The following is a 25,771-nucleotide window of genomic DNA, read 5'->3' on the forward strand; positions in this document are numbered from 1 at the left end:
GGTATATAGGACTTTGTAAACAAATTGCAGTGCATTCGGAAAGTATTCAGACCCCTTGACTTTTTCCACGTTGTTACGTTACAGCCTTATTCTAAAATTGATGAAATTGTTTTTTGACGCTAAAAGCTTGGCACACCTGTATTTGGGGAGTTTCTCCCATTCTTCTCTGCAGATCCTCTCAAGCTCGGTCAGGTCGGATGCGGAGCATCACTGCACTGCTATTTTCAGGTCTCACCAGAGATGTTTGATCGGGGTCAAGTCCGGGATCTGGCTGGGCCACTCAAGGACATTCAGAGACTTGTCCCGAAGCTACTCCTGCGTTGTCTTGGCTGTGTGCTTAGGGTCGTTGTCCTGCTGGAAGGTGAACCTTCGCCCCAGTCTGAGGTCCTGAGCGCTCTGGAGCAGGTTTTCATCAAGGATCTGTCTCTTTGCTCTGTTCATCTTTCCCTCGATCCTGACTAGTCTCCCAGTCCCTGCCACTGAAAAACATCCCCACAGCATGATGCTGCCACCACCATGCTTCACCGTAGGGATGGTGCCAGGTTTCCTCCAGACGTGACGCTTGGCATTCAGGCCAAAGAATTCAATCTTGGTTTCATCAGACCAGAGAATCTTGTGTCTCATGGTCTGAGAGTCCTTTAGGTACCTTTTGGCAAACTCCAAGCGGGCTTTCATGTACCTTTTACTGAGGAGTGAATTCCATCTGGCCACTCTACCATAAAGGCCTGATTGGTGGAGTGCTGCACCATCCCTACGGTGTTCCTTTTAAGAATGATGGAGGCCACTGTGTTCTTGGGGACCTTCAATGCTGCAGACATGTTTTTGGTACCATTCCCCAGATCTGTGCCTCGACACAATCCTGTCTCGGAGCTCTACGGACAATTCCTTCAACCTCATGGCTTGGTTATTGCTCTGACATGCACTGTCCACTGCGGGACCTTACATAGACAGGTGTGTGCCTTTCCAAATCATGTCCAATCAATTGAATTTACCACAGGTGGACTCCAATCAAGTTGTAGAAACATCATAAGGATGATCAATGGAAACAGGATGCACCGGAGCTCAATTTGAGTCTCATAGCAAAGGGTCTGAATATTTATGTAAATAAGTGATTTCTGTTTTTCATTTTCAATAAATGTGCAACATTTTCTAAAAACCTGTTTTCACTTGGTCATTATGGTGGATTGTGTGTAGATTGATAAGGAAAAACCTTTGTTTAATCCATTTTAGAATAAGGCTATAACGTAACAAAATGTGGAAAAAGTCAAGGGGTATGAATACTTTCCGAATGTACTGTATGTATAGCTTTAAATCATGTATAAAAAAGTACTGTTGCTCTCATGAAATGTCATCCCTTGAGCACCACAGAAATATCATATAATTCAAGTGTTATATGCATGTGAAACTGTACTGGAATGGATCATATTGCTCCAATGCTTGGTGGACCCACTCCTTGATGGCCAAGAAATGTGGCTTTAATTGCAATATACACCTTATAACTGTTAGTAAAGATTGAGACTATACTGAGGGGTAATCAGATGTACAGATATAGTGACTAGAACGGGTAGAGTGCAAAGTCCTGTGGTTGGGTTGTGCTGTTCAGTCTTGATGCTGATATATTAGGTATGGAATAAATGCCATTACCAAAAACAGTGAACTCTTTGACCATATGGTTAATGCCATGATAACTGAATACATACAACAGTTTCTCCATAGTTCTATTTACATATATTCATACGAACGAGTGGTTATTGCCAAGACAGCTTCTGACTGCTACTGCCCTAGAGTGAATCAGCAAATGAAGTAATGACATCAACAGGACGTTTTAACCAGTGATTTCATAGACATTCCACTCTCAATTCAGCGGGATACACAAAAACATAATTTGTCCGGCCTAGGCAGTTACGTAAGTGTGTTACAATGGTATATTTCAACACTACATGTAGACTATCTCTCTGGAGAAAAAAAAAACACAACATGGAAACAAGCATCACCCAAAGGGCTGAGGACGTCATACATGTGAAAAAAAAATTTGTCGGGTCGTTGCATCCCAACACATTCCATGACAATAATGTTTTACTAACTTACTATAAAATGTTATGAAAATGGCTGACATCCAGAGGCCTATGGAGGAGCCCATATAGAGGGAGAAATCTGATGTTTAGGTTAAGCCTTGTGTCTGAGTGTCTTATCATGCTACACTGTCTCAGTGCTGTGACCGCTGTGACCTCTGCTGCAGTCACAGAGCTCTAAGCCTTTAGTGATCACAGAGCGGGAGAGAGTGCTAGACAGAGAGAATGTGTGACAGACAAAGAGGTGGGGGAAAGAAAGAGGGGGAGAGGGAGAGAGGTCCCGATTAGCATGTGTGTCTGTCTCCCTCACTTTCCTGGCTAAACCCTTCCTAATAGTAAAGATAATTAATGATAATGGATTGGATTTATATAGCGCTTTTCCAGATGCTCAGAGCACTTTAAACCTCCTCCACCACCTACAGGTATGTGTAGCACACACCTGGATGATGCCACGGCAGCCATTTTGCACCAAAAAACCTGTTAGCCCTTTAGCTAAACAAATTGTGAAACAGGGTAGACCAATGTAAAGCAAAGAAGGGGTTTAGCAAAGATGAAATGTTAGGACCTGAACCTCCCACCAGTCAGGGAGTGAGTGAAGCATGCATCAATACATTTTACTCAACTCAACAGTACACTTTCAATTACATTGTCCAATCTAAAATCCACAAATCAAGCATAAGGCCCTTGAGGCTCCCTTCTACCCCCACCACCTACCCACTTTGGTTTTCCCCAATGTGCTAAATAATCGGTGCCACAGGGAATGCGGCTATACCATATCTGGCTTGGAGGACAACCTCAAAGGAAAAGAGCTTTGTCGCAACAAGCTGCTACAATAAAATGCTACAGAACTTGGACTCACAAAAACGTCCAAATTTCACTTTCACATGAAATCCAAAAGGTCACACGACCACACAGCGAAAAACTGCCAGTCTTCTCCCCCTTGGCTCAAGCAGAAGCCTGTGTAGATTGTAAAGTCTCCATAAATTTTTCAGACAAGCACTGCCTGCTACAGTCACGCCCCCCAAGCTCCAGGGCCATTGTTAGCGTCAGTGTCTTTGTGCAGTGTATGTGTGTGTGTGTGTGTGTGTGCGTGAACAGGTGAAAGAGTGTGAGGATACACCACAGGTAAAGCAGCTAGCTCAACAGAAGCTCTCCCCCTCCTTTCTCTCAAAAATATTCCACCACTCCAAGCAAAGCAGTGAAATCAAATCTATCCTGGCCAGCGTCCACCATATTCTCCCTCCCTCTCTATGTTTTCTGGTGGTGGTGGGAGGGTCCATTTCCACATCCAGAGAGTTGGCAGTCGGTGAGGTGTTAGGGAAGCACTCCTGATAGAGGGTGGTCTTCAGGGCAGAACGAGGGTCGGGAAACAGAGAGTTCCCCTCTTTTACGGAAGTCATATCTCCACAAGGTACTTGGAAGGGACTAGACCTCTCTTCTTCCCACTGCTCAGCTTTAAGAAACCGTCCAGCTCTTCGTTCTTCCCCACACAGATCTAGTTTGAGAAAATAAAGGTGTTTAGTACAGGGGCTTGTGTGTGTGTGTGCGTCTGCTAAATGACTAAAATGTGTGTGTGTGTGTGTGTGTGTCAGTGTACCTGAGACTCTTTCACAGTCATCTGCCCTCTGTCACGGTCACCATGGAAACCACCTGTGACCTTCCACACACGCTCACCTGGGCGCACTCTCTGTACAAAGTTGGCGGGGAAGAAACCCAGCTTGTCTTTACTTTTCCCCTGTGAACACACACAGCAGAACATAGTTAAGACAATTAATTCCACTATGCTAGTATATTCCCAGGGATGTAGTGATAAAAAGGTGGGTAAACGCCAAATGCCAATAGACAAATGGCACATCCATGTAGGTACAGCACTTTTTTATTGTTTGAAGAAATGGTGTGTCTGCATGCACGCGTGTCCCAACGTGTTTGCGTGCAAATGTTTTCTTTATTCTTAGGTGAGTGTGTGTCACGACTTCCGCCGAGGCTGCCTCCCCTCCTTGTTCGGGCAGGCTTCGGCGTTAGTCGTCACCGGCTTACTAACCACTGCCGCCCCAATCATCATCATCACATTTGTCTTGTCTTGTCAATCACACACACCTGGTTCTAATCCCCTCATTAGTCCGTGTATAAGTGTTCCCTCTGCCCCCTTGTCCTTGTGGGTGATTGTTTGAATGTGAGAGTAGTGGAGCTACTCGTACCATTTTGTTGCCAGGGTAGATATTTCCCCTGTGCCTATGTATTGTATGGAGATATGTTACAGTGTATTGCCAGGGTAGATAGTTTCCCCTGTGCCTGTTTCGTTTGTTGTTATTCCAGCGTATTTTGTGTAACGAAGGAATAAACTTTGTATTCGGTGATTACCCTCCTGCGCCTGACTCCTTCCATCACACTCATCACAGTGTGAGCTGACGATTGCTTTTCCCTCTGCGCTCAGCTTATCTCCATTAGGCCAAACCAAAAGGCAAAGCACATAAAACTTTCATTACAGCCTGCTCCACTTACTGACTACTAGCTCTGCTAAACCGAAGTTGCCCAAAGAAACTGATTTAAGGTCAGTTTTGCTTTTCCCCACCTAATGGTTACAGGTAGAATTGGGGGAAGTTAAGCTGATCCTAGATCTGTGCTTATGGGCAACTTGTACCTTGATAAAGTCACTACTCTCTCCATTGTCTAAGAACACTCCATGTTATTTAGTCTTCTACGAAAGGTGCTATCTAGAACCAGCACATTTTCTATATTTGCGGGTTAGGGTCGGGTGCGGGCCTCAGATTTTCACGTTATCACATATAGTCAGGCGGTTGCAGATGGGTTATTAGCAAGTGCGGGCAGGTGCAGGTGAAGAAATAGCTTACCCGCGCATCACTACTTTATATAGTATAGTAGGTCCTGTTTGAATACTTGAATGCTTTCATGACTTTTCTGATATTGACATGACTGGAAGGGTGAAAGCTATGTAAAAAAAACATTGTAAAGTGGTTATCCCACTGGCTATAAGGTGAATGCACCTATTTGTAAGTCGCTCTGGATAAGAGCGTCTGCTAAATGACGTAAATGTAAATGTAAATGTAATGGAGCCCTTGGCTATACCTATCCAAATGTGTTGCATTTTTCTCAAGGAAGAGGCAGCAAGGAAGAACGGAAGGAAGGAAGAACAGAAGGAAGGAAGGAAGGAAGGAAGAACAGAAGGAAGGAAGGAAGGAAGGAAGGAAGGAAGAAAGGAAGGAAGGAAGGAAGGAAGGAAGGAAGGAAGGAAGGAAGGAAGGAAGGAAGGAAGGAAGGAAGGAAGGAAGGAAGGAAGGAAGGAAGGAAGGAAGGAAGGAAGGAAGGAAGGAAGAACGGAAGAACGGAAGGAAGGAAGAACAGAAGGAAAGAAAGGAAGGAAGGAAGAATGGAAGCAAGGAAGAATGGAAGGAAGGAAGAATGGAAGCAAGGAAGAATGGAAGCAAGGAAGAATGGAAGGAAGGAAGAATGGAAGCAAGGAAGAATGGAAGCAAGGAAGAATGGAAGGAAGGAAGAACGGAAGGAAGGAAGAACGGAAGGAAGGAAGGATGGATATCGAAAGTATGAGTATTCTGGGCCCGAGTAACAAAACAAAAACTGTATTTTTTACCCACCTTCCACCAGTCCTCATTGGAGTCATCAGTTACTTGCACTCGATCGCCAGGTCTGAGAGGGAAACAACAGGTACTGATTAAACACACAAACACACGCACACACACACATCCCCGGCTGCCTGTCCTTCTCAGTCTGTAGTTCCAACAGCGTTGCCAGCTACGTCTCAGACCCCCAGTGAGAAGGCAGATGGTCTGAGAGATGTGTTGGCACTGCACACGTCCTTCCTGTTTTTCTCACCTGCCCACTACGACAATACCCCCTCCCCATACACACACACCTCTCTCCCTTTTTACCTTTCATGTGGTAATGCGAAGTCTGACTTTCTGTCTGAATATGACAGAACACGTGTGCAGACACACACACACACACACACACAAGCACATGCGTGCACACACACACGCACACACACATAAAGGTACTATGTATTTAACTCACTGTAACTCCAGATCATTCTTCTCCTGAGGGATGAACTTGTACAGAGCCACGTAGGTGTGTACGGAGTGGACGTCGATGCGCTTTGGAGTCTGGACACACGCACACACCAAATTAGTCTAATACACACGTACAGTTTTTTTTGTTATCTCTTTGGTATTATTTTCACAAGTACAGTATGTTTGTGGTGAATTTTCTAAACTCCTAGTACAAAACTCCAAACTGGTAACATTTGTAATGCAGCCAGTCTTGCATTCAAAACCTTTCATTGTGCATTCATTTTGTTTGTAGACATCTTTCACCATTGATCCAAAATATACACTACCGTTCAAAAGTTTGGGGTCACTTAGAAATGTCCTTGTTTTCCATGAAAACATATATGAAATGAGTTTGAATAGTAAATATAGCAAAATGCAAAGGAAATGTATTCATTGACAAGGTTAGAAATACTGATTTTAATTGAAATAATAATTGTGTCCTTCAAACTTTGCTTTCGTCAAAGAATCCTCCATTTGCAGCAATTACAGCCTTGCAGACCTTTGGCATTCTAGTTGTCAATTTGTTGAGGTAATCTGAAGAGATTTCACCCCATGCTTCCTGAAGCACCTCCCACAAGTTGGATTGGCTTGATGGGCACTTCTTACATACCATACGGTCAAGCTGCTCCCAAAACAGCTCAATAGGGTTGAGATCCGGTGACTGTGCTGGCCACTCCATTATAGACAGAATACCAGCTGACTGCTTCTTCCCTAAATAGTTCATGCATAGTTTGGAGCTGTGTTTTGGGTCGTTGTCCTGTTGTAGGAGGAAATTGGCTCCAATCAAGCGCCGTCCACAGGGTATGGCATGGCGTTGCAAAATGGAGAGATAGCCTTCCTTCTTCAAGATCCCTTTTACCCTGTACAAATCTCCCACTTTACCACCACCAAAGCACCCCCAGACCATCACATTGCCTCCACCATGCTTGACAGATGGCATCAAGCACTCCTCCAGCATCTTTTAATTTGGTATGCGTCTCACAAATGTTCTTCTTTGTGATCCGAACACCTACAACTTCGATTAGTCTGTCCATAACACTTTTTTTCCAATCTTCCTCTGTCCAGTGTCTGTGTTCTTTTGCCAATCTTAATCTTTTCTTTGTATTGGCCAGTCTGAGATATGGCTTTTTCTTTGCAACTCTGCCTAGAAGTTCAGCATCCCGGAGTAGCCTCTTCACTGTTGACGTTGAGACTGGTGTTTTGTGGGTACTATTTAATGAAGCTGCCAGTTGAGGACCTGTGAGGCGTCTGTTCATTAAACTAGACACTCTAATGTATTTGTCTTCTTGCTCAGTTGTGCACCGGGGCCTCCCACTCCTCTTTCTATTCTGGTTAGAGACAGTTTGTACTGTTCTATGAAGGGAGTAGTACACAGCGTTGTACAAGATCTTCAGTTTCTTGGCAATTTCTCGCATGGAATAGCCTTCATTTCTCAAAACAAGAATAGACTGATGAGTTTCAGAAGAAAGTCCTTTGTTTTTGGCCATTTTGAGCCTGTAATCGAACCCACAATTGCTGATGCTACAGATACTCAACTAGTCTCAAGAAGGCCAGTTGTATTGCGTCTTTAATCAGCACAACAGTTTTCAGCTGTGCTAACATAATTGCAAAAGGGTTTTCTAATGAACAATTAGCCTTTTAAAATAATAAACTTGGATTAGCAAACACAACGTGCCATTGGAACACAGGACTGATGGTTGCTGATAATGGGCCTCTGTACACCTATGTAGATATTCCATTAAAAAACAGCCGTTTCCAGCTACAATAGCCATTTACAACATTAACAATGTCTACACTGTATTTCTGATCAATTTGATGTTATTTTAATGGACAAAGAAACAAGGACATTTCTAAGTGACCCCAAACTTTTGAACGGTAGTGTAAGTTTACTGAGAAATATAATGAGTACATTGGTTCACCAAAACACAACTTAATGATATCTTCTCAATTCAGTTATTTTAACCACCAGTTAATCCAATAGCAAAATGTAAAAAAATTGCCCACTGAATGTAGTATGCTACAGTACTGTAAATTACAGTATATTACACTGTTTTCACGTTAGGCAATACACTTGCTCTACCCATTACAATTTACTGAACATAACATTTCCGTAATTTCTATCCCATGTGTGATCATTGAAGACATCTATCATTTACATTTACATTTTAGTCATTCAGCAGACGCTCTTATCCAGAGCGACTTACAGTTAGTGAGTGAATACATTTTTCATACTGGCCCCCCATGGGAATTGAACCCACAACCCTGGCGTTGCAAGTGCCATGCTCTATCAATTGAGCTACAATGTAATCAAATGAAAGAAATGAAAGAAACAATGTTTAGAAGGCACTAGTTTGCATCAAGCCTGTCTTGAGCATTTGGCCATAGAAATCGCAGTAAATATCCTCATTGTTCATGCGCCTGGGGAAAAACATTTTGGCATAGCGAATGCAAGCCTGACGTACAGCATGTCTGGACTGAACTCATTGCATGCCTCATCCATGGCCTGAGGGAGGGTGGTACACTCATGGGGATGGCAATCATACGTAAATGGCATATACTACAGTATTACAGTACTGCATTGGCCAATGCAATTTTAGTAAAGCAGGGGTGAACAGAAAGTCGCATGGAGGTTGTGAGCAGAGTTTGAAAGAAGGAGAGATAAAGAGAGGGAGGGTTTAGCGTTAGAGGTGAAGAGGGATGGAGGGATGAAGGGGTGGATAGATAAAGGCCTACAGCACTTGATGTTTCATGGAAGTGAAAAGGGACGGATGAGCATGAAAGGAGAGAGGAAACACTTGAGAAAGAGATGCTGACTACACACCTTCAGACTGACCCTGTCCTCCGAATCGGCCTTCTCACTTTCAGAAGGATTGACAGCTAGAGGGAGAGAGAGAGGGGGGAGAGAGAGAGAGAGAGAGAGAGAGAGAGAGAGAGAGAGAGAGAGAGAGAGAGAGAGAGAGAGAGAGAGAGAGAGAGAGAGAGAGAGAGAGAGAGAGAGAGAGAGAGAGAGAGAGAGAGAGAGAGAGAGAGAGAGAGAGAGAGAGAGAGAGAGAGAGAGAGAGAGAGGGAGAGGGAGAGAGCAGGGACAGAGAGAGAGGAGAGAGAGCAAGAGAGAGGTAGCAGAAAGAGAGAGACAGAAAGAGAGCGAGAGAGAAAGGGAGGGGGTCTTGTCACTTTGCAGTATAGGACAAAGACAAGGTCAGTTAGTTAAAGCATACACAGTACTTCATCTTATCTCATCGAATTTAGAGAAGATGGAAAATACTGGTGAAGTTACAACACACACAGGTGTATGCATTCATAAACACGCACATACACACACACACAGATAGACACACACACACACACACACATCACCTAGTTATGTCAATGGAAGGCCTTCTCAGTGTAATGGATGGGTATAATGATAGTCTATAATGAAATACATTATTTCAGGAGAGAGGACAACGGTTGACAGTCCAGGCTTGGCTTTTTGCAAGTTGCAAGACTTTCTGCAAGTTCAACCAACTAGTCATGTTGATGCAACATTACATTTATAACATTACATTAGATTTTAATGTTACATTGATTACATTTAAATTACATGACATTGATAAAGGAGTTTGAAATAATTAGGAAATATGTTGACTCAACCATTTAAAGCCCAGAATGTTGGGGGTTTGGAGTGAGTGTGCATTGTGGTGAAAGGATAGGGAGGGGCAATGTTCCCTCTAAGCTGCGCTCGTGTGCGGGCACAGCTTCACAGGGACTGCCGCACAGAATAAATATCAAGCCGCGCAGAGAAGCACGAAGTTGTAGAGTTTTCCCCGTTAGTTAACACTAGCAATGTTTCCCTTTACTGTGGGAATTATAATCGAATCAATGCAATATTAGCCACTTTCAATGGAACATACCGAAACAAAACAAATTATGCACGCCTTAGTATGCAAAACTAACTATGCAAAATATTTTGCTGTAGGCAGAACGCATCGGAATAGGATTCTATTGCCCGTTCTCTACACAGACTGGTGTGCCATAACCAATCAGAGCTGCAGTAGACCTATATGCAAATAGACCATTGCCATATATGGATTTGTACCATTCACTTTGAACTGGACTGTTTTACAACATGAGCGGTTGCGATTATTATGCGCTTCTTTTGAGATCAAAGCAAAAGCTGCATTTAGCCACGTGTGCACATTTGTTCATTTTCTTTGCTAGTTAATGAGTTATTAGCCCAGTTTTAGCTAATTTGTAGTTAGCAATGCGGGAGTGATTGCTTCCTACAAGAGCACAAAACGTGTATTTCTAGCCATCTTTGAAAAGCGAGTCAGGTAAAGAGCTTTTTTTTATGTCTTAAAGGGGCAGTGTTGTATTTTTAGACAGGCTTGAATAAACTAAGTAGCCAATAGGCAGAGGGTAGCATAATTTGTCTGATTCTCTGTAATAATGGTATGGGAATAATAATACATTTTATTTTGAAAAGTGGTTTCTTGCATCAAACAACAAAACAATGTGTTCAGTCACCTCCTTGTCTGAAGGACAAGTGGATAAACAGGTTAATGTCAAGCCCTGCATGTTTTTTTCTAAAGTCTCATGGAATGTAGGCCTACATTGAACACCACACATTGGCTGCTACTGTAGGCTGAATGATTTAACCACTATTTCCATGTTAAAATGTTATGTGATGCATTTTCTCCATAGTTTTTTATGGTAGGCCACTCTAGTAGGCCTACATTATGATCAAATAGCCACAGTAGCCTACTTGGCCACAGTTAAAACAGTAAATTAAAGTGGGTACAGCCTCAGTGCTCACAGTAAACGTGCGCCGGAAGTTGCACAGAAATTCACAAGGTTCAAGTTTGCGCTCAGCAAAACTTCAGTGACTTCGTTCAGTGACTAAAAATATTAGAGGAAACATTGGGGAGGGGTTAGGGATAATAGCAAAGATGGTGGATAAATGAAGATAGTTCACTCAGGCCGTTTACCATTGAAATGAATGGTCAGTTCAGGTCTGCTTAACGAGGTGGCTCTCCCATAGACACCAATGTTGGGTCTGGTCTGCTTAGTTCATTGAATGTATATGAACAAAAAAAAAAATGAGAGTGGGATGTCTCACTTCCTCTTCCATCTCTGATAATAGGTTAGGAGTGAGAGGTTAGGGAGTGATAGGTTAGAGGTGAGATGTTGGGGTGAGATGTCAGGTAATAGGTTAGGGGTGAGTAAATTGTGGGACATTTGATCCAACTCACTCTCAGTCTCTGGGACAAACTCCTCCTCAATGATTGGTTGTGTTTCCAGTCCCTCCCATACACTCTCCACCTATAGCAGACAAGAACAGGGGCCAAGTCAGAGAGGGAAGAAGACAGGGTGCAAAAAGGAAAGAAGTGGGAAAAAACTGCTCAGTTTTAACTGTTATTGGTAGCATTTGTATATCAAAACACATTGCTTTAAAAAGTTTAGTGAGAAAACATTTGAAATCTACTATTTGTATCTATGAACTCAAGTGTGTGTGTAAGCAGTGTACCTCATGAATGGGGGACTCAGTGATGCTTCCGAAGCTAGAGCGACTCATCTGTGCCAGCGACGTCCCGTAACGCAGGGCCTCATACACAGGGTCAACTCCCCCTTTATCAGACTCTAGAAACACACACACACAGAGCAAAAACAACATGTCATACTACAGATCAGATCTTGGAATGAACAAAAGGTCTATGTATCTGTGGCATCAACACTGATCACTCAAGCAACACACACACACGCACGCACACACACACACACACTCACCTTGCGATGGTAGAGCTTCCTTGACCACCCCTAACATATCGTTAGTCAAGAGAGGGGAGCTGAAGTTTCGTTTAAAGGCCCCCGTCTAGCAGGCGAGATAGAGAGAAGGAGAGGGGGATGAGAAAGAGACAGAGAGGAGATACATAACTGTCCCTATCAGCTGAATGTTATTTGAGCAGCTAAAAGCGGACAAACACAAAGGTCAGAGACTTTCCCACCGTAAACGGATAGTCTTGTGGCTTACAAAGGAAGCTCAAAATGTATGTGTGTGTGCATGTGTGCGTGTGTGTGTGTGTGACTGTGCGTGCGTACGTGTGTGTAGAGGGGATGCTGACTGTGTGTGATAGTCCTTCTGCAGACTGTGGCTTGTGGGTCCCTATGAGTTGAACAAGGAGACAGGTGGAACTCAATTCTTAGCCTTATGCATTTGCAATGAACTATACCTGCACTCTCTTATCATGTCTATGTGTACAGCATTGTTCACATGACAGCTAGACAAGCACAACAAAGCCTCAGCATTGTCGTTTGACAGAAAACCAACATTCGCCACAGTAATTCCCAAGCCGTTGGGATTAAAATAGTCCACGGACGTGTGAGACGATGAATCACGGATTCTGATTTAGGAATAGGAACGGAATACAACTCAAAGGTCGATTTGAGCTATTGAAAGCTTTGTGTTTGACAGAGGGAGCAGTGTTGTGTCGTTGTTGTTTCCTGTACGATCCCGTCCTAGGTGCAGCATAGCTCTACTTTCATCTTTGCTGCATCATGGCGTAAATTATATCCATATACAGTGCATTCGGAAAGTATTCAGACCCCTTGACCTTTTTCACATTTTGTTACGTTACAGCCTTATTCTAAAATTGATTAAATTGTCCCCCACCCTATCAATCTAAAAAAAATAAATAATAATAATCTACACATATTACCTCATAATGACAAAGCAAAAACAGGTTTTTAGAAAAAATGGAAATATCACATTTACATAAGTATTCAGACCCTTTACTTAGTACTTTGTTGAAGCACCTTTGGCAGCTATTACAGCCTCAAGTTTTCTTGGGTATTACGCTACAAGCTTGGCACACCTGTATTTGGTGTGTTTCTCCCATTCTTCTCTGCAGTTCCTCTCAAGCTCTGTCAGGTTGGATGGGTAGTGTCGCTGCACAGCTATTTTCAGGTCTCTACAGAGATGTTCGATTAAGTCCAGGCTCTGGCTGGGCCACTCAAGGACATTCAGTGAATTGTCCCAAAACCACTCCTGCGTTGTCTTGGCTGTGTGCTTAGGGTTGTTTTCCTATTGGAAGGTGAACTTTCTCCCCAGTCTGAGGTCCTGAGCGCTCTAGAGCAGGTTTTCATCAAGGATCTGTTTGTACTTTGCTCCGTTCATCTTTCCCTCGATCCTGACTAGTCTGCCAGTGCCTGCCGCTGAAAAACATCCCCACAGCATGATGCTGCCACCACCGTGCTTCACCGTAGGGATGGTGCCAGGTTTCCTCCAGACCTGACACTTGGCATTCAGGCCAAAGAGTTCAATCTTGGTTTCATCAGACCATATAATCTTGTTTCTCATGGTCTGAGAGTCCTTTAGGTGCCTTTTGGCAAACTCCAAGAGGCTGTCATGTGCCTTTTACTGAGGAGTGGCTTCCGTCTGGCCACTCTACCATAAAGGCCTGACTGGTGGTGCTGCAGAGATGGTTGTCCTTCTGGGAGGTTCTCCCATCTCCACAGAGGAACTCTGGAGCTCTGTCAGAGTGACCATCGGGTTCTTGGTCACCTCCCTGACCAAGGCCCTTCTCCCTCGATTGCTCAGTTTGGCTGGGGGCGGCCAGCTCAGGACCTTATATAGACAGGTGTGTGCCTTTCCAAATCATGTCCAATCCATTGAATTTAGCACAAGTGGACTCCATTCAAGTTGTAGAAACATCTCAAGGATGATCAATGGAAACATGATGCACCTGAGCTCAATTTCAATTCTCATAGCAAAGGGTCTGAATACTTATTGTAAATAAGGTATTTCTGTTTTTTTATTTTTAATACATTTGCAAAGATTCCACAAACCTGTGATTGATGAAGAAAGCAAAGTAATTTAATCCATTTTAGAATAAGGCTGTAACGTAACAAAATGTGGAAAATGGGAAGGGATCTGAATACTTTCCGAATACACTGTATCAATAGCTGTCATCAGTGGTTAGATGAGAGCTTATACATCGAGGAGAAGATAAGGTGTCAGGGCCATGCTAATGTAATAAGCAACCTTACCCAATACTTGTGTTAGCTTCCGAGGTAATGCCTTGGCTTTAGTTCAGTGGGCTAACACAGTCTTGTGATGAGAACTGATAACCGAAAGCATAAGATAGGACTGGGCAGTGTCATCGACAAAATATTCTCAACCATGCTCATGTAAGGTGAACCATGAACCGTGATGAGTAACCTTACCCAAGGCGGGAAGACTTGCGTTAGCTCCCCGAGCTAATGCCTTGGCTTTAGTTTGGCGTGCTAACATGGTCTTGTGGCAATAACTGGTCGATCATTCTCGCTTCTTCCAAATATAGCTTTTTGGGAGCATAAATCAAAAATCATTATGTGGTCAGGGTATCCTCTCTGCATTTGATTGGATTTGTCTTATTTCTCACCAAGCACCTGATATATTATAACAGATGTGTGAGCGCCACTGTGAGATTTTGATAAATGAGACGAGAGGTTCCTATTGGCTGTCAACGATGGCCCAAGGCACTCAGCAGGGCATGTGGGGAATTGGAGGGGTGACTTTCTACTTTCTCTGGAGTGATCTAAAGTCAATTTAACGCTTATTGCTTCTCTTATTGCTTATCTTGGGGCCCTCCTCATCCCTGTCCAAATTACAGCTTCACCTCTGATAGGGTCAAACGATGATGAGAAAGAGAGAGAGAGAGAGAGAGAGAGAGAGAGAGAGAGAGAGAGAGAGAGAGAGAGAGAGAGAGAGAGAGAGAGAGAGAGAGAGAGAGAGAGAGAGAGAGAGAGAGAGAGAGAGAGAGAGAGAGAGAGAGAGAGAGAGAGAGAGAGAGAGAGAGAGAGAACGAGAAAGCACTAGAGAGAATAGAACACTAAACTAGTAGTGTTTACAAAACTCTTGTTAGTTAATCTTGGCCAACTACTATTTTTTATTATTTGGGGGTGAAGCTGAGCGGGGTGGAATTACGAACCAAACTTCCCTAATCATCCCTTATCCCCATCCCAATCGGGCCTTCATTATAATCCTTGGTCTGGGCTGGGCATTGGGCTAGATTACTAATGCACCTTGGAAGATAATCCCACTGGCTGGATTCAATGTGGCTCCCAGATGTCCAACTGATTAAGATTTCTGGACACTTTTGGACAAACACACAACTGCCCCTCTCTTTACCTCAAACGAGACTGGTGTCCAATCCTGTATTGACACCCTCACTCCTAACTCCTAGCCCCTAACTCCTAGCCCCTAACTCATAGGCCCTAGGCATTGTGTAGATCAGAGAGGATTGGATAGGTGTAAGCAATATGGTGGACATTTTCACCCAGCCTATCTGAAGGCAAGGTTGATTACCAGTATAACCATATTTTCCAAACCCTCGCTTTGCTTTTCATAGTGTTTGGTCCTTGGGTTTTTTAAACAAATTGTAATTTACTCTACAAAAGAAAAACGTTGACAACGTCACTAAATTAAATGAATTAAATGTTTAAAAATTAATTCAAATTCAAATCCCACTCCACAGGGGCCACATTTAATTAGCATACAAAGTGACACCAAAATTCATTACAAACTAATCAAGGGGGGGAAGCCCAACACGAGTCTAAGTTTATGTACGAGCTACTGTAGCATGTTGCTGCCGTCTCTCCTCCAGTCGTCCAATATTCCTAATCCCGGTTTTGATGACTATGCAGCAGACACAATTTTTCCTACTGCTGGCCATGTCGTGTCCCACGGGAACCACGAGCGCCTCAAACACACCGCATTTCACACTGAATTAGCCACAGCGCATGGTGCAGGGAGATGTTGATTTTTCTGACTGACTTGAGAAAAGAAGAGGAAAATCGGATCCATGCAAGAAGAGGGTGAGGAGGGGGGGTGACAGGGGGATGGATGGGGGTAAAAACAGGATAACGCTATCTGCCTCAGCCCTAACCTTGGCTTTTGTTCCACATATAGAAATTCAGAATCGTTGTGGATCATTTAGTTAAGGCTCTCACTCTTCTTCTCTCTTTTCTTTGTCGGGTTGTCCCCTCTTTTCTTTTTTTTAGCTCCTCTAGCGGAAAAACGTTTGTCCTCTTTTAACAAGATTGGGACTTTGAGACTAAATGCAGCCCACCTTGGTCTTAGTGAGGGTATTGGGTCCACCATGGCCCCCCAAAATAATATTTAGACCGTAATTGTTGAGGATCGGAAAGCGGTAGATATCTAACTCTAGATCAGTTCACTACTTAGGTTATAATGGTTGAGGACAAGACAGCTGTGGGGAAATCTGAATCTAGGACAGTTGACTCACCTTTCCTGTGCAGGGCTGTTGGGACAGCTCAGAGGAGCACCAGAGGTGGGCACCCAGCTTACAGGCTTTACAGCGTAGACCCTGCTTGGAGTTCCCTGCACAGATGGAAGGCCAGGTTACTACAGTACTGTACTTTACTGTACTATACTGTACTGTACATACCACACACGACAGTAGCCTCAGCTCACACACTACAATCCATTCATCAATCAACAAAATAAATAAAATCAATCAATCAACTAGGACTAGGTTATAAAATGTCAAAGTGAGACCCTTTTGATGAGAGATGTTATTGGCAACGTGTGTATGGACAGTGTGATTATCAGCCACATCTACTTCACACTCGTCCTCAATCAAAATCCTAACTTGCCATTTGGCCACAAGAGCTCAAACTTTCATGGAAACATTGCACTGATTGTTAGATTGTGTTGGATGTGCATACTGTCTCTCAGTAGTCAGTAGTCTGCCCTAAGAGAATAGCTTTGATGTGACATGATCTACCAGAAGATTATTTGTATTTCATGTCACTGCATTGTATTAAGGGAATACTGGACCTGAATTTACCTACCCTGGATCACGTGTTTGCATTGCTGGCAGCAGGTGGGCCGGCGGAAGACGTGCTCCTGGAAACAGTGGGTCTTCACTAGCCGGGCCTGGAGCTGGCCCTGGAGCTGGCCCTGGAGCTGGGCTTTGGAGGTCAGGGAGAGGGAGGGACTGAGGGAGGGCGAGTGGGACGAAAGCGAGGGGTTGGGGCTGAGCGACAGGGAGAGGGAGGGTGAGCGCTCGCAGGTCAGGGGCGTCTCCCCGAAGGGTGGTGGCGAGGAGGGCAGCGGAGGCTCGTGGATGATCCCAGAGGGCAGGCGGACTTCCCCGTTGCTGGGGCGCTGGAAGAAGTTGTCCACACTCTTGCTGCGCATCAGTGACTTGAAGGACAAGGAGCGCTTTAGTCGCTGAAGCTGTGGAAAGAGAGGAGTGGAGACATTAGGTTAGCATGGATAGACAAGAGCTGGGGAATGACTAAATCACTGACACTGGTCCTTCAGAATAGCAGGGTGCACTCATTAAGGGCTGAATCGTAACTTGAGATCTGTGTACGCATCTAGCAATTCCAGAATTCGAACACAATTTGACAAAGCACTATAACTTCACTGTCTCCATGTAACGATAACGAAGGTGGTTTGGTGAACCACTCTCGAGTAATGAGTAACCTTGCCAGAGACCTGAAGACTTGTGTTAACTTCCCGAGCTAATGCCTATGAGTTTAAAGCTCAGCAGGCTAACCTAGTCTTGTGGCACGAGACCTGGGTTTGACTGCAGTCACACATCTACACAACAAGATCCCTGGTCATGACCTGTGTTCAACCCACTGGATCAAAGACATTAATTCCTCCATTCATCCATCCATCCATTCATTCATTCATTCATTCATTCATTCATTCATTCATTCATTCGTTCAGTGACGATGAAAACAAAACGACCACAGATTTTGCTATCGGACTTTGAAGGACAAAATACAAATGTCTAAATGATGTTATCATTTTAACAGCAGCTAGCAACAGCTCTTCTGACTTGAATAAGGTGACAAGAGTGAAAAGGGTGCTGGGACGTTAAGTGTTTTTAGCCTGAGGCTGAGAAGCGAGACAGAGACCCCACAGTACCCTCTGACTGCCCTTGTCCTACAACACCACACTGGCTTATTTGGATCACAATTATAGCAGATCCAGGGAACTCAAGTCAATACCCCTTAAAATTCAGATTTAATTCGTTTATTGACCGGTCTGCTCCTCCGTACTGTGATGTATTGATGCACAACAAAGAACAAACACTAGGTTGATATTTTACTCCCCCGCCTCACTTTCAGTGGACTTGCCCAGGCATCCTGGCCGCAATATTAGGATGCTGCTAATGACATAAGATTATGGGAAGTGGAAGGCAATGAGGTCCTATATATGGTATAATAATAATAAGCTGCTGATTCAATAGAATGGCCTACGGAATGAGAGAGCACATGTGCAGGCACGGACACACACACGTTTGTTTTACTACCCTTGTGGGGACCAAACTATTGATTCCCATTCAAAATCCTATATTCCCTAACCCCTAACCCTAATCCTAAACTTAACCCTAACCCCTTAACTTAACCCTAACCTTAACCCCAAACCCCTAACCCTAAACCTAACTCCTAACCAAGGGTTCTCCAACCCTGTTCCTGGAGAGCTACCCTCCTGTAGGTTTTCCCTCCAACCTCAATTGTAACTAACCTGATTCAGTTTATCAACCAGCTAATTATTAGAATCAGGTGCGCTAGATTAGAATTGGAGCGAAAACCTACAGGACGGTAACGTTCCAGGAACAGGGTTGGAGAACCCTGTCCTAACCATAACCCTAACCCTGAACCTAACCCCTAACTCTAACCCTAACTCTAATTCTAACCCTAAACTTAATTGTAACCCTAAACCTAACCCCTAAGCCTAAAATAGCCTTTTTCCTTGTGGGTATCAGCGAAATGTCCCCACTTGTCCAAATTGTCCTTGTTTGTATATATTTTTTATATAGTAAAACCAAAAACACACACACGCAGCGATAGTCACAAAGATTGAGGCGAAACTGTTGGGTATACAGGAAGAAGGCTCTTAGCTATTAGCTGCCTATCTGACTGGTATGGCCTTTTTGTATGAGTTTTAGTGCAGTACAATTGTGTGTTAAGTCTACGCTTTACAGCTTGTTTGTGTCTGTCTGTGTTGGTTTTGTCTGTGGTGTATAGCTGTTTTGTATATGCTTTAGTGTTTATTTTGTCTACAGGTTACAGCTTGTTTGTGTCTGTTTGCAACTGCACTGCAGTAGCCTGAAGATTTAAAAAAAAATATGGCACAACTGTGTGTGTGTATATCATTATCAAGGCCTTGTTGGTGTGTGTGTGTGTGTGTGCATGCGTGCATGCATGCATTCGTGTCTCCGTATGTGTGTGTCACTGAGTGTTTGTAGCCTTCACATCATTTCCCTCTCCACCTGCGAAAGCTTATTGGAGCCTGTGCTCTCTCTGAGAAACGGCCATCAATAACGTTGAGTGGGTTCCTCTTTTCCTCCCTTAAGCCATGGCTCCACTGACGCCAATTACCTTGAGTGATGAAATAAGCGCACTCTCTGTTGACCCATTAGCGAGCGCCTCTTGCAAGTGCTTTTCTACCCAGAGCCGCATCCAGGCTCATTTTTAATGGACTTTTATAGGGTTTACTGGTGGATCATTCAAATAGCCTATTTGATTTCTTCTCTTTCCACCACATTGTTTACACATTTGACCTTGTTTTTGTATTTAATGTACAGGTAACTGCCAAAATAATAGAAACACTAGTAAATTAGGGAAAATAAGTATATTGAAAGCAGGTGCTTCCAGATAGGTATGGTTCCTGAGTTAATTAAGCAATTATTTAAGGCCATTATTTTGGCTACGATGGCTATGTCCACATCAAATGACAATGCCCCCATCCACAGGGCACGAATGGTCACTGAATGATTTGATGAGCATGAAAACGATGTAAACCATATGCAATGGCCGTCTCAGTCACCAGTCTCGGATCTCAATCTCAGTTCATGTTAGATATTGAAACACTTAAAAGCCTTCTTAAAGACAACTTCTTCTGTGAAATCTGTAAGATATTATATTAATAATATTAATTATTATATCATTTACAAATATATTTTGCTACACCTATTTCAAAGCTGGAGAGTAAACCCTGTAAGTTTTATCAAATTCAATAGCGTGTCAAATTAATGTCCTGACTTGTGACTTGGAATACTGTTGAGGGAGATTTTTTAGTGGACTATGAGATAAATCTGAGTTAATCACGAACATATACACAAACATATACAGTGAGGGAAAAAAGTATTTGATCCCCTGCTGATTTTGTATGCTTGGCCACTGACAAAGACATGATCAGTCTATCATTTTAATCATCACTATACTTTATTAAAAATCAAAGTTCTTCCAGACAGAGTTTTTGTAGAATTGAGATTGACTTTATTTACAATTTCAATAAAGCCAGGCTAGTCTGCAGATTAGCCCCCCTCTCTCTTTCTGTCTCCCTCTATATAGTCTCCTTCACACCCACATCCTATCTTAAAATCCCTCCCTCTTCAGTTTCCCGCTCTTTATCGCTCCGCCCACTTCCTTTGTCTATGATGGCGGCTAAATCCGACTTTCATTCAGTTCAGAATCAATAGTAATACAATCAATCCCTTATCTTGCAAAAACACTCATGTTTAGTTTAAACTCTGTTCAACCCCGGCTCTCCCTCCACTTTGTTTGAGGAGAGAGGCAAAAGGCCACAGTCTGGTTTCAGTCTCTGATAAGGTAGGACAGCCATGGATTTAAGTAAGAGCAAGCACTTTGACCCTAGGTCAGATTCCCTCTTCACCCACACACAGTGAAATGACCCAATTAAGTTCCTGCCTAGCAACAGAGAATTCTAACTACAGTGAGGGAAAAAAGTATTTGATCCCCTGCTGATTTTGTACGTTTGCCCACTGACAAAGACATGATCAGTCTAGGTTTATTTGAACAGTGAGAGACAGAATAACAACAAAAAAATCCAGAAAAACGCATGTCAAAAATGTTATGAATTGATTTGCATTTTAATGAGGGAAATAAGTATTTGACCCCCTCTCAATCAGTGTCACGATCGTCGGAGGAAGTGGACCAATGCGCAGCGTGATAAGTGAACATACTTATTTATTGAACGAACAAAACAACAAACGATACGAAACGTGAAGTCCTTGGTTACAATACACACCATACGGAACAAGATCCCACCAATGACAATGCCCAAACGGCTGCCTAAGTATGGTTCCCAATCAGAGACAACAAGCAACAGCTGATTCACGTTGCCTCTGATTGAGAACCACCCCGGCCAACATAGAAACACAAGCACTAGAACTTAACCACAGAACACAAACACATAGAAACTACACACCCTGGCTCAACATATAAGAGTCCCAGAGCCAGGGCGTGACAATCAGAAAGATTTCTGGCTCCCAGGTGTCTTTTATACAGGTAATGAGCTGAGATTAGGAGCACACTCTTAAAGGGAGTGCTCTTAATCTCAGTTTGTTAACTGTATAAAAGACACCTGTCCACAGAAGCAATCAATCAATCAGATTCCAAACTCTCCACCATGGCCAAGACCAAAGAGCTCTCCAAGGATGTCAGGGACAAGATTTTAGACCTACACAAGGTTGGAATGGGCTACAAGATCATCGCCAAGCAGCTTGGTGAGAAGGTGACAACAGTTGGTGCGATTATTCGCAAATGGAAGAAACACAAAATAACTGTCAATCTCCCTCTGCCTGGGGCTCCATGCAAGATCTCACCTCGTGGAGTTGCAATGATCATGAGAATGGTGAGGAATTAGCCCAGAACTACACGGGAGGATCTTGTCAATGATCTCAAGGCAGCTGGGACCATAGTCACCATTCCAGCCTTGTGTAGGTCTACAATCTTGTCCCTGACATCCTTGGAGAGCTTTTTGGACTTGGCCATGGTGGAGAGTTTGGAATCTGATTGATTGATTGCTTCTGTGGACAGGTGTCTTTTCTACAGGTAACAAACTGAGATTAGGAGCACTCCCTTTAAGAGTGTGCTCTTAATCTCAGCTCGTTACCTGTATAAAAGACACCTGGGAGCCAGAAATCTTTCTGATTGAGAGGGGGTCAAATACTTATTTCCCTCATTAAAATGCAAATAAATGTATAATATTTTTGACATGCGTTTTTCTGGATTTTTTTCATGTTGTTATTCTGTCTCTCACTGTTCAAATAAATCTACCATTAAAATCATAGACTGATCATTTCTTTGTCAGTGGGCAAACGTACAAAATTAGCAGGGTATCAAATACTTTTTTTCCCTCACTGTATATATACAGTGGGGAAAAAAAGTATTTAGTCAGCCACCAATTGTGCAAGTCCTCCCACTTAAAAAGATGAGAGAGGCCTGTAATTTTCATCATAGGTACACGTCAACTATGACAGACAAATTGAGAAAACAAATCCAGAAAATCACATTGTAGGATTTTTAATGAATTATTTGCAAATTATGGTGGAAAATAAGTATTTGGTCACCTACAAACAAGCAAGATTTATGGCTCTCACAGACCTGTAACTTCTTCTTTAAGAGGCTCCTCTGTCCTCCACTCGTTACCTGTATTAATGGCACCTGTTTGAACTTGTTATCAGTATAAAAGACACCTGTCCACAACCTCAAACAGTCACACTCCAAACTCCACTATGGCCAAGACCAAAGAGCTGTCAAAGGACACCAGAAACAAAATTGTAGACCTGCACCAGGCTGGGAAGACTGAATCTGCAATAGGAAAGCGGCTTGGTTTGAAGAAATCAACTGTGGGAGCAATTTTTAGGAAATGGAAGACATACAAGACCACTGATAATCTCCCTCGATCTGGGGCTCCACGCAAGATCTCACCCCGTGGGGTCAAAATGATCACAAGAACGGTGAGCAAAAATCCCAGAACCACACGGGGGGACCTAGTGAATGACCTGCAGAGAGCTGGGACCAAAGTAACAAAGCCTACCAACAGTAAAACACCACGCCGCCAGGGACTCAAATCCTGCAGTGCCAGACGTGTCCCCCTGCTTAAGCCAGTACATGTCCAGGCCCGTCTGAAGTTTGCTAGAGTGCATTTGGATGATCCAGAAGAGGATTGGGAGAATGTCATATGGTCAGATGAAACCAAAATAGAACTTTTTTGGTAAAAACTCAACTCGTCGTGTTTGGAGGACAAAGAATGCTGAGTTGCATCCAAAGAACACCATACCTACTGTGAAGCATGGGGGTGGAAACATCATGCTTTGGGGCTGTTTTTCTGCAAAGGGACGAGGACGACTGATCCGTGTAAAGGAAAGAATGAATGGGGCCATGTATTGTGAGATTTTGAGTGAAAACCTCCTTCCATCAGCAAGGGCATTGAAGATGAAACGTGGCTGGGTCTTTCAGCATGACAATGATCCCAAACACACCGCCCGAGCAACGAAGGAGTGGCTTCGTAAGAAGCATTTCAAGGTCCTGGAGTGGCCTAGTCAGTCTCCAGATCTCAACCCCATAGAAGATCTTTGGAGGGAGTTGAAAGTCCGAAACATCACTGCTCTAGAGGAGATCTGCATGGAGGAATGGGCCAAAATTCAGCAACAGTGTGTGAAAACCTTGTGAAGACTTACAGAAAACGTTTGACCTGTGTCATTGCCAACAAAGGGTATATAACAAAGTATTGAGAAACGTTTGTTATTGACCAAATACTTATTTTCCACCATAATATGCAAATAAATTCATAAAAAATCCTACAATGTGATTTTCTGGAAAAAAAATTCTCATTTTGTCTGTCATAGTTGACGTGTACCTATGATGAAAATTACAGGCCTCTCTTATCTTTTTAAGTGGGAGAACTTGCACAATTGGTGGCTGACTAAATACTTTTTTTCCCCACTGTATATCGCAGGTTGACGTTTAATGGCATGAGTCTTGTCCTGGAGGCAGAACTGAGCGATTTCCCCTTAGATAGGCCAGCTGCAAAGTCCAAATTGGCTATATTGTAAAAATTAATGGAAACAAAAATGTATTTAAGGTTTGGGTTAGGCATTAGGGTTAGCAGGGTGGTTAACATTAGGGTTAGGTTTAAAATCTGTTTTTATGACTTTGTGGCTGTGCCAGCTAGTACTCCTGAGTGGCGCAGTGGTCTAAGGCACTGCATTGCAGTGCTAGCTGTGCCACTAGAGATCCTGGTTCAAATCCAGGCTCTGCCGTGACCGGGAGACCCATGGGGTGGCGCGCAATTGGTCCAGGGTAGGGGAGGGAATGGCCGGCAGGGATGTTGGTAGAGCATGGCGTTTGCAATGCCAGGGTTGTGGGTTTGATTCCCATGGTTGGCCAGTATGAAAAAATATATAATGTATGCACTCACTAACTGTAAGTCGCTCTGGATAAGAGTGTCTGCTAAATGACTAAAAATGTAAATGACCACTCTGCAGAACAAGATTCATGATGAAAAACGCTAACCAGCATTTATATACTTTTAACCGTTTTTTAAAGTATTGTATGACATCACATTTTTTATATATGTGTTTGCATATGTACAATCATGTTAATTAAACCTTCCCTGCATCCTCTCGTTATAGTAGCAAATCTGCATATTTCCGCTGGCCTATGTGAATATCCGCCATTATGCACCACTGACAGCACACCTAAGTACCTCAGTCGACACACTTGTGAGCGCATCCCACTGGGCTAATCACTATACAGTAGGTTTGCATTATTCAGCAATCTCAATTTAATTCCACGCCTCTTAGGTTCGGGCTACATGGATCTCATATCAATATGCAAAGGCCAGGTAAAGTGCCTTGGCTTCTCCCATTTTCCGGCACTGCCGCAGTGGGTGCCAGCTGTGAACAGAAGGGCCCTGTGACAGGTTTGGGTCCCATGGGTGCTTTTCACACCTTACACCATTAGTCCCACCAAAGTGACTGCATGAAGCATCTGACTCATAACTGTTTTATTCACCACTCACACATCAGGGGCTGAAATGTGTGAGTGTAGTGGTAGGGGTGTGTATGTGTGTGTGTGTGTGTGTGTGTGTGTGTGTGTGTGTGTGTCAGAGGGGTGACTGTGTGTGTGTATAGTGTGAGACTGAGCGTGTATATGTGTGAACTTTTTTGTGTGTGATTAGGACTGTGTGTAAGTGTGAGACTGTTTGTATGTGTGTGTATTTGACTGGGTGTACAGTGAGGGGAAAAAGTATTTGATCCCCTGCTGATTTTGTACGTTTGCCCACTGACAAAGAAATGATCAGTCTATAATTTTAATGGTAGGTTTATTTGAACAGTGAGAGACAGAAGAACTACAAAAAAATCCAGAAAAACGCATGTCAAAAATGTTATAAATTTATTTGCATTTTAATGAGGGAAATAAGTATTTGACCCCTCTGCAAAACATGACTTAGTACTTGGTGGCAAAACCCTTGTTGGCAATCACAGAGGTCAGACGTTTCTTATAGTTGGCCACCAGGTTTGCACACATCTCAGGGGGGATTTTGTCCCGCTCCTCTTTGCAGATCTTCTCCAAGTCATTAAGGTTTTGAGGCTGACGTTTGGCAACTCGAACCTTCAGCTCCCTCCACAGATTTTCTATAGGATTAAGGTCTGGAGACTGGCTAGGCCACTCCAGGACCTTAATGTGCTTCTTCTTGAGCCACTCCTTTGTTGCCTTGGCCGTGTGTTTTGGGTCATTGTCATGCTGGAATACCCATCCACGACCCATTTTCAATGCCCTGGCTGAGGGAAGGAGGTT

At 43.4% G+C, this 25,771-nt stretch overlaps 1 protein-coding gene across 1 annotated transcript in view; it reads right to left on the reverse strand.

The window, feature by feature from the left end:
• Positions 1–1,244: 1,244 nt before the first annotated feature.
• Positions 1,245–25,771, reverse strand: part of LOC121558151 (SH3 and cysteine-rich domain-containing protein 2) — a 45,175-nt gene continuing 20,648 nt past the window's right edge. The window contains exons 2-11 of the mRNA XM_041871663.1: positions 16,991–17,378; positions 16,423–16,517; positions 11,924–12,008; positions 11,664–11,776; positions 11,389–11,458; positions 8,979–9,034; positions 6,123–6,211; positions 5,687–5,738; positions 3,670–3,807; positions 1,245–3,567 (exon numbers count right to left, since the gene is read on the reverse strand). Of these exons, the coding sequence (XP_041727597.1) occupies positions 3,469–3,567; positions 3,670–3,807; positions 5,687–5,738; positions 6,123–6,211; positions 8,979–9,034; positions 11,389–11,458; positions 11,664–11,776; positions 11,924–12,008; positions 16,423–16,517; positions 16,991–17,378 (1,185 nt within the window). The 3' untranslated portion in view covers positions 1,245–3,468. The remainder of the gene's footprint in view (positions 3,568–3,669; positions 3,808–5,686; positions 5,739–6,122; positions 6,212–8,978; positions 9,035–11,388; positions 11,459–11,663; positions 11,777–11,923; positions 12,009–16,422; positions 16,518–16,990; positions 17,379–25,771) is intronic.

Source organism: Coregonus clupeaformis, chromosome 1 (assembly GCF_020615455.1).
Source record: "Coregonus clupeaformis isolate EN_2021a chromosome 1, ASM2061545v1, whole genome shotgun sequence".
Classification (NCBI taxonomy): domain Eukaryota; kingdom Metazoa; phylum Chordata; class Actinopteri; order Salmoniformes; family Salmonidae; genus Coregonus; species Coregonus clupeaformis.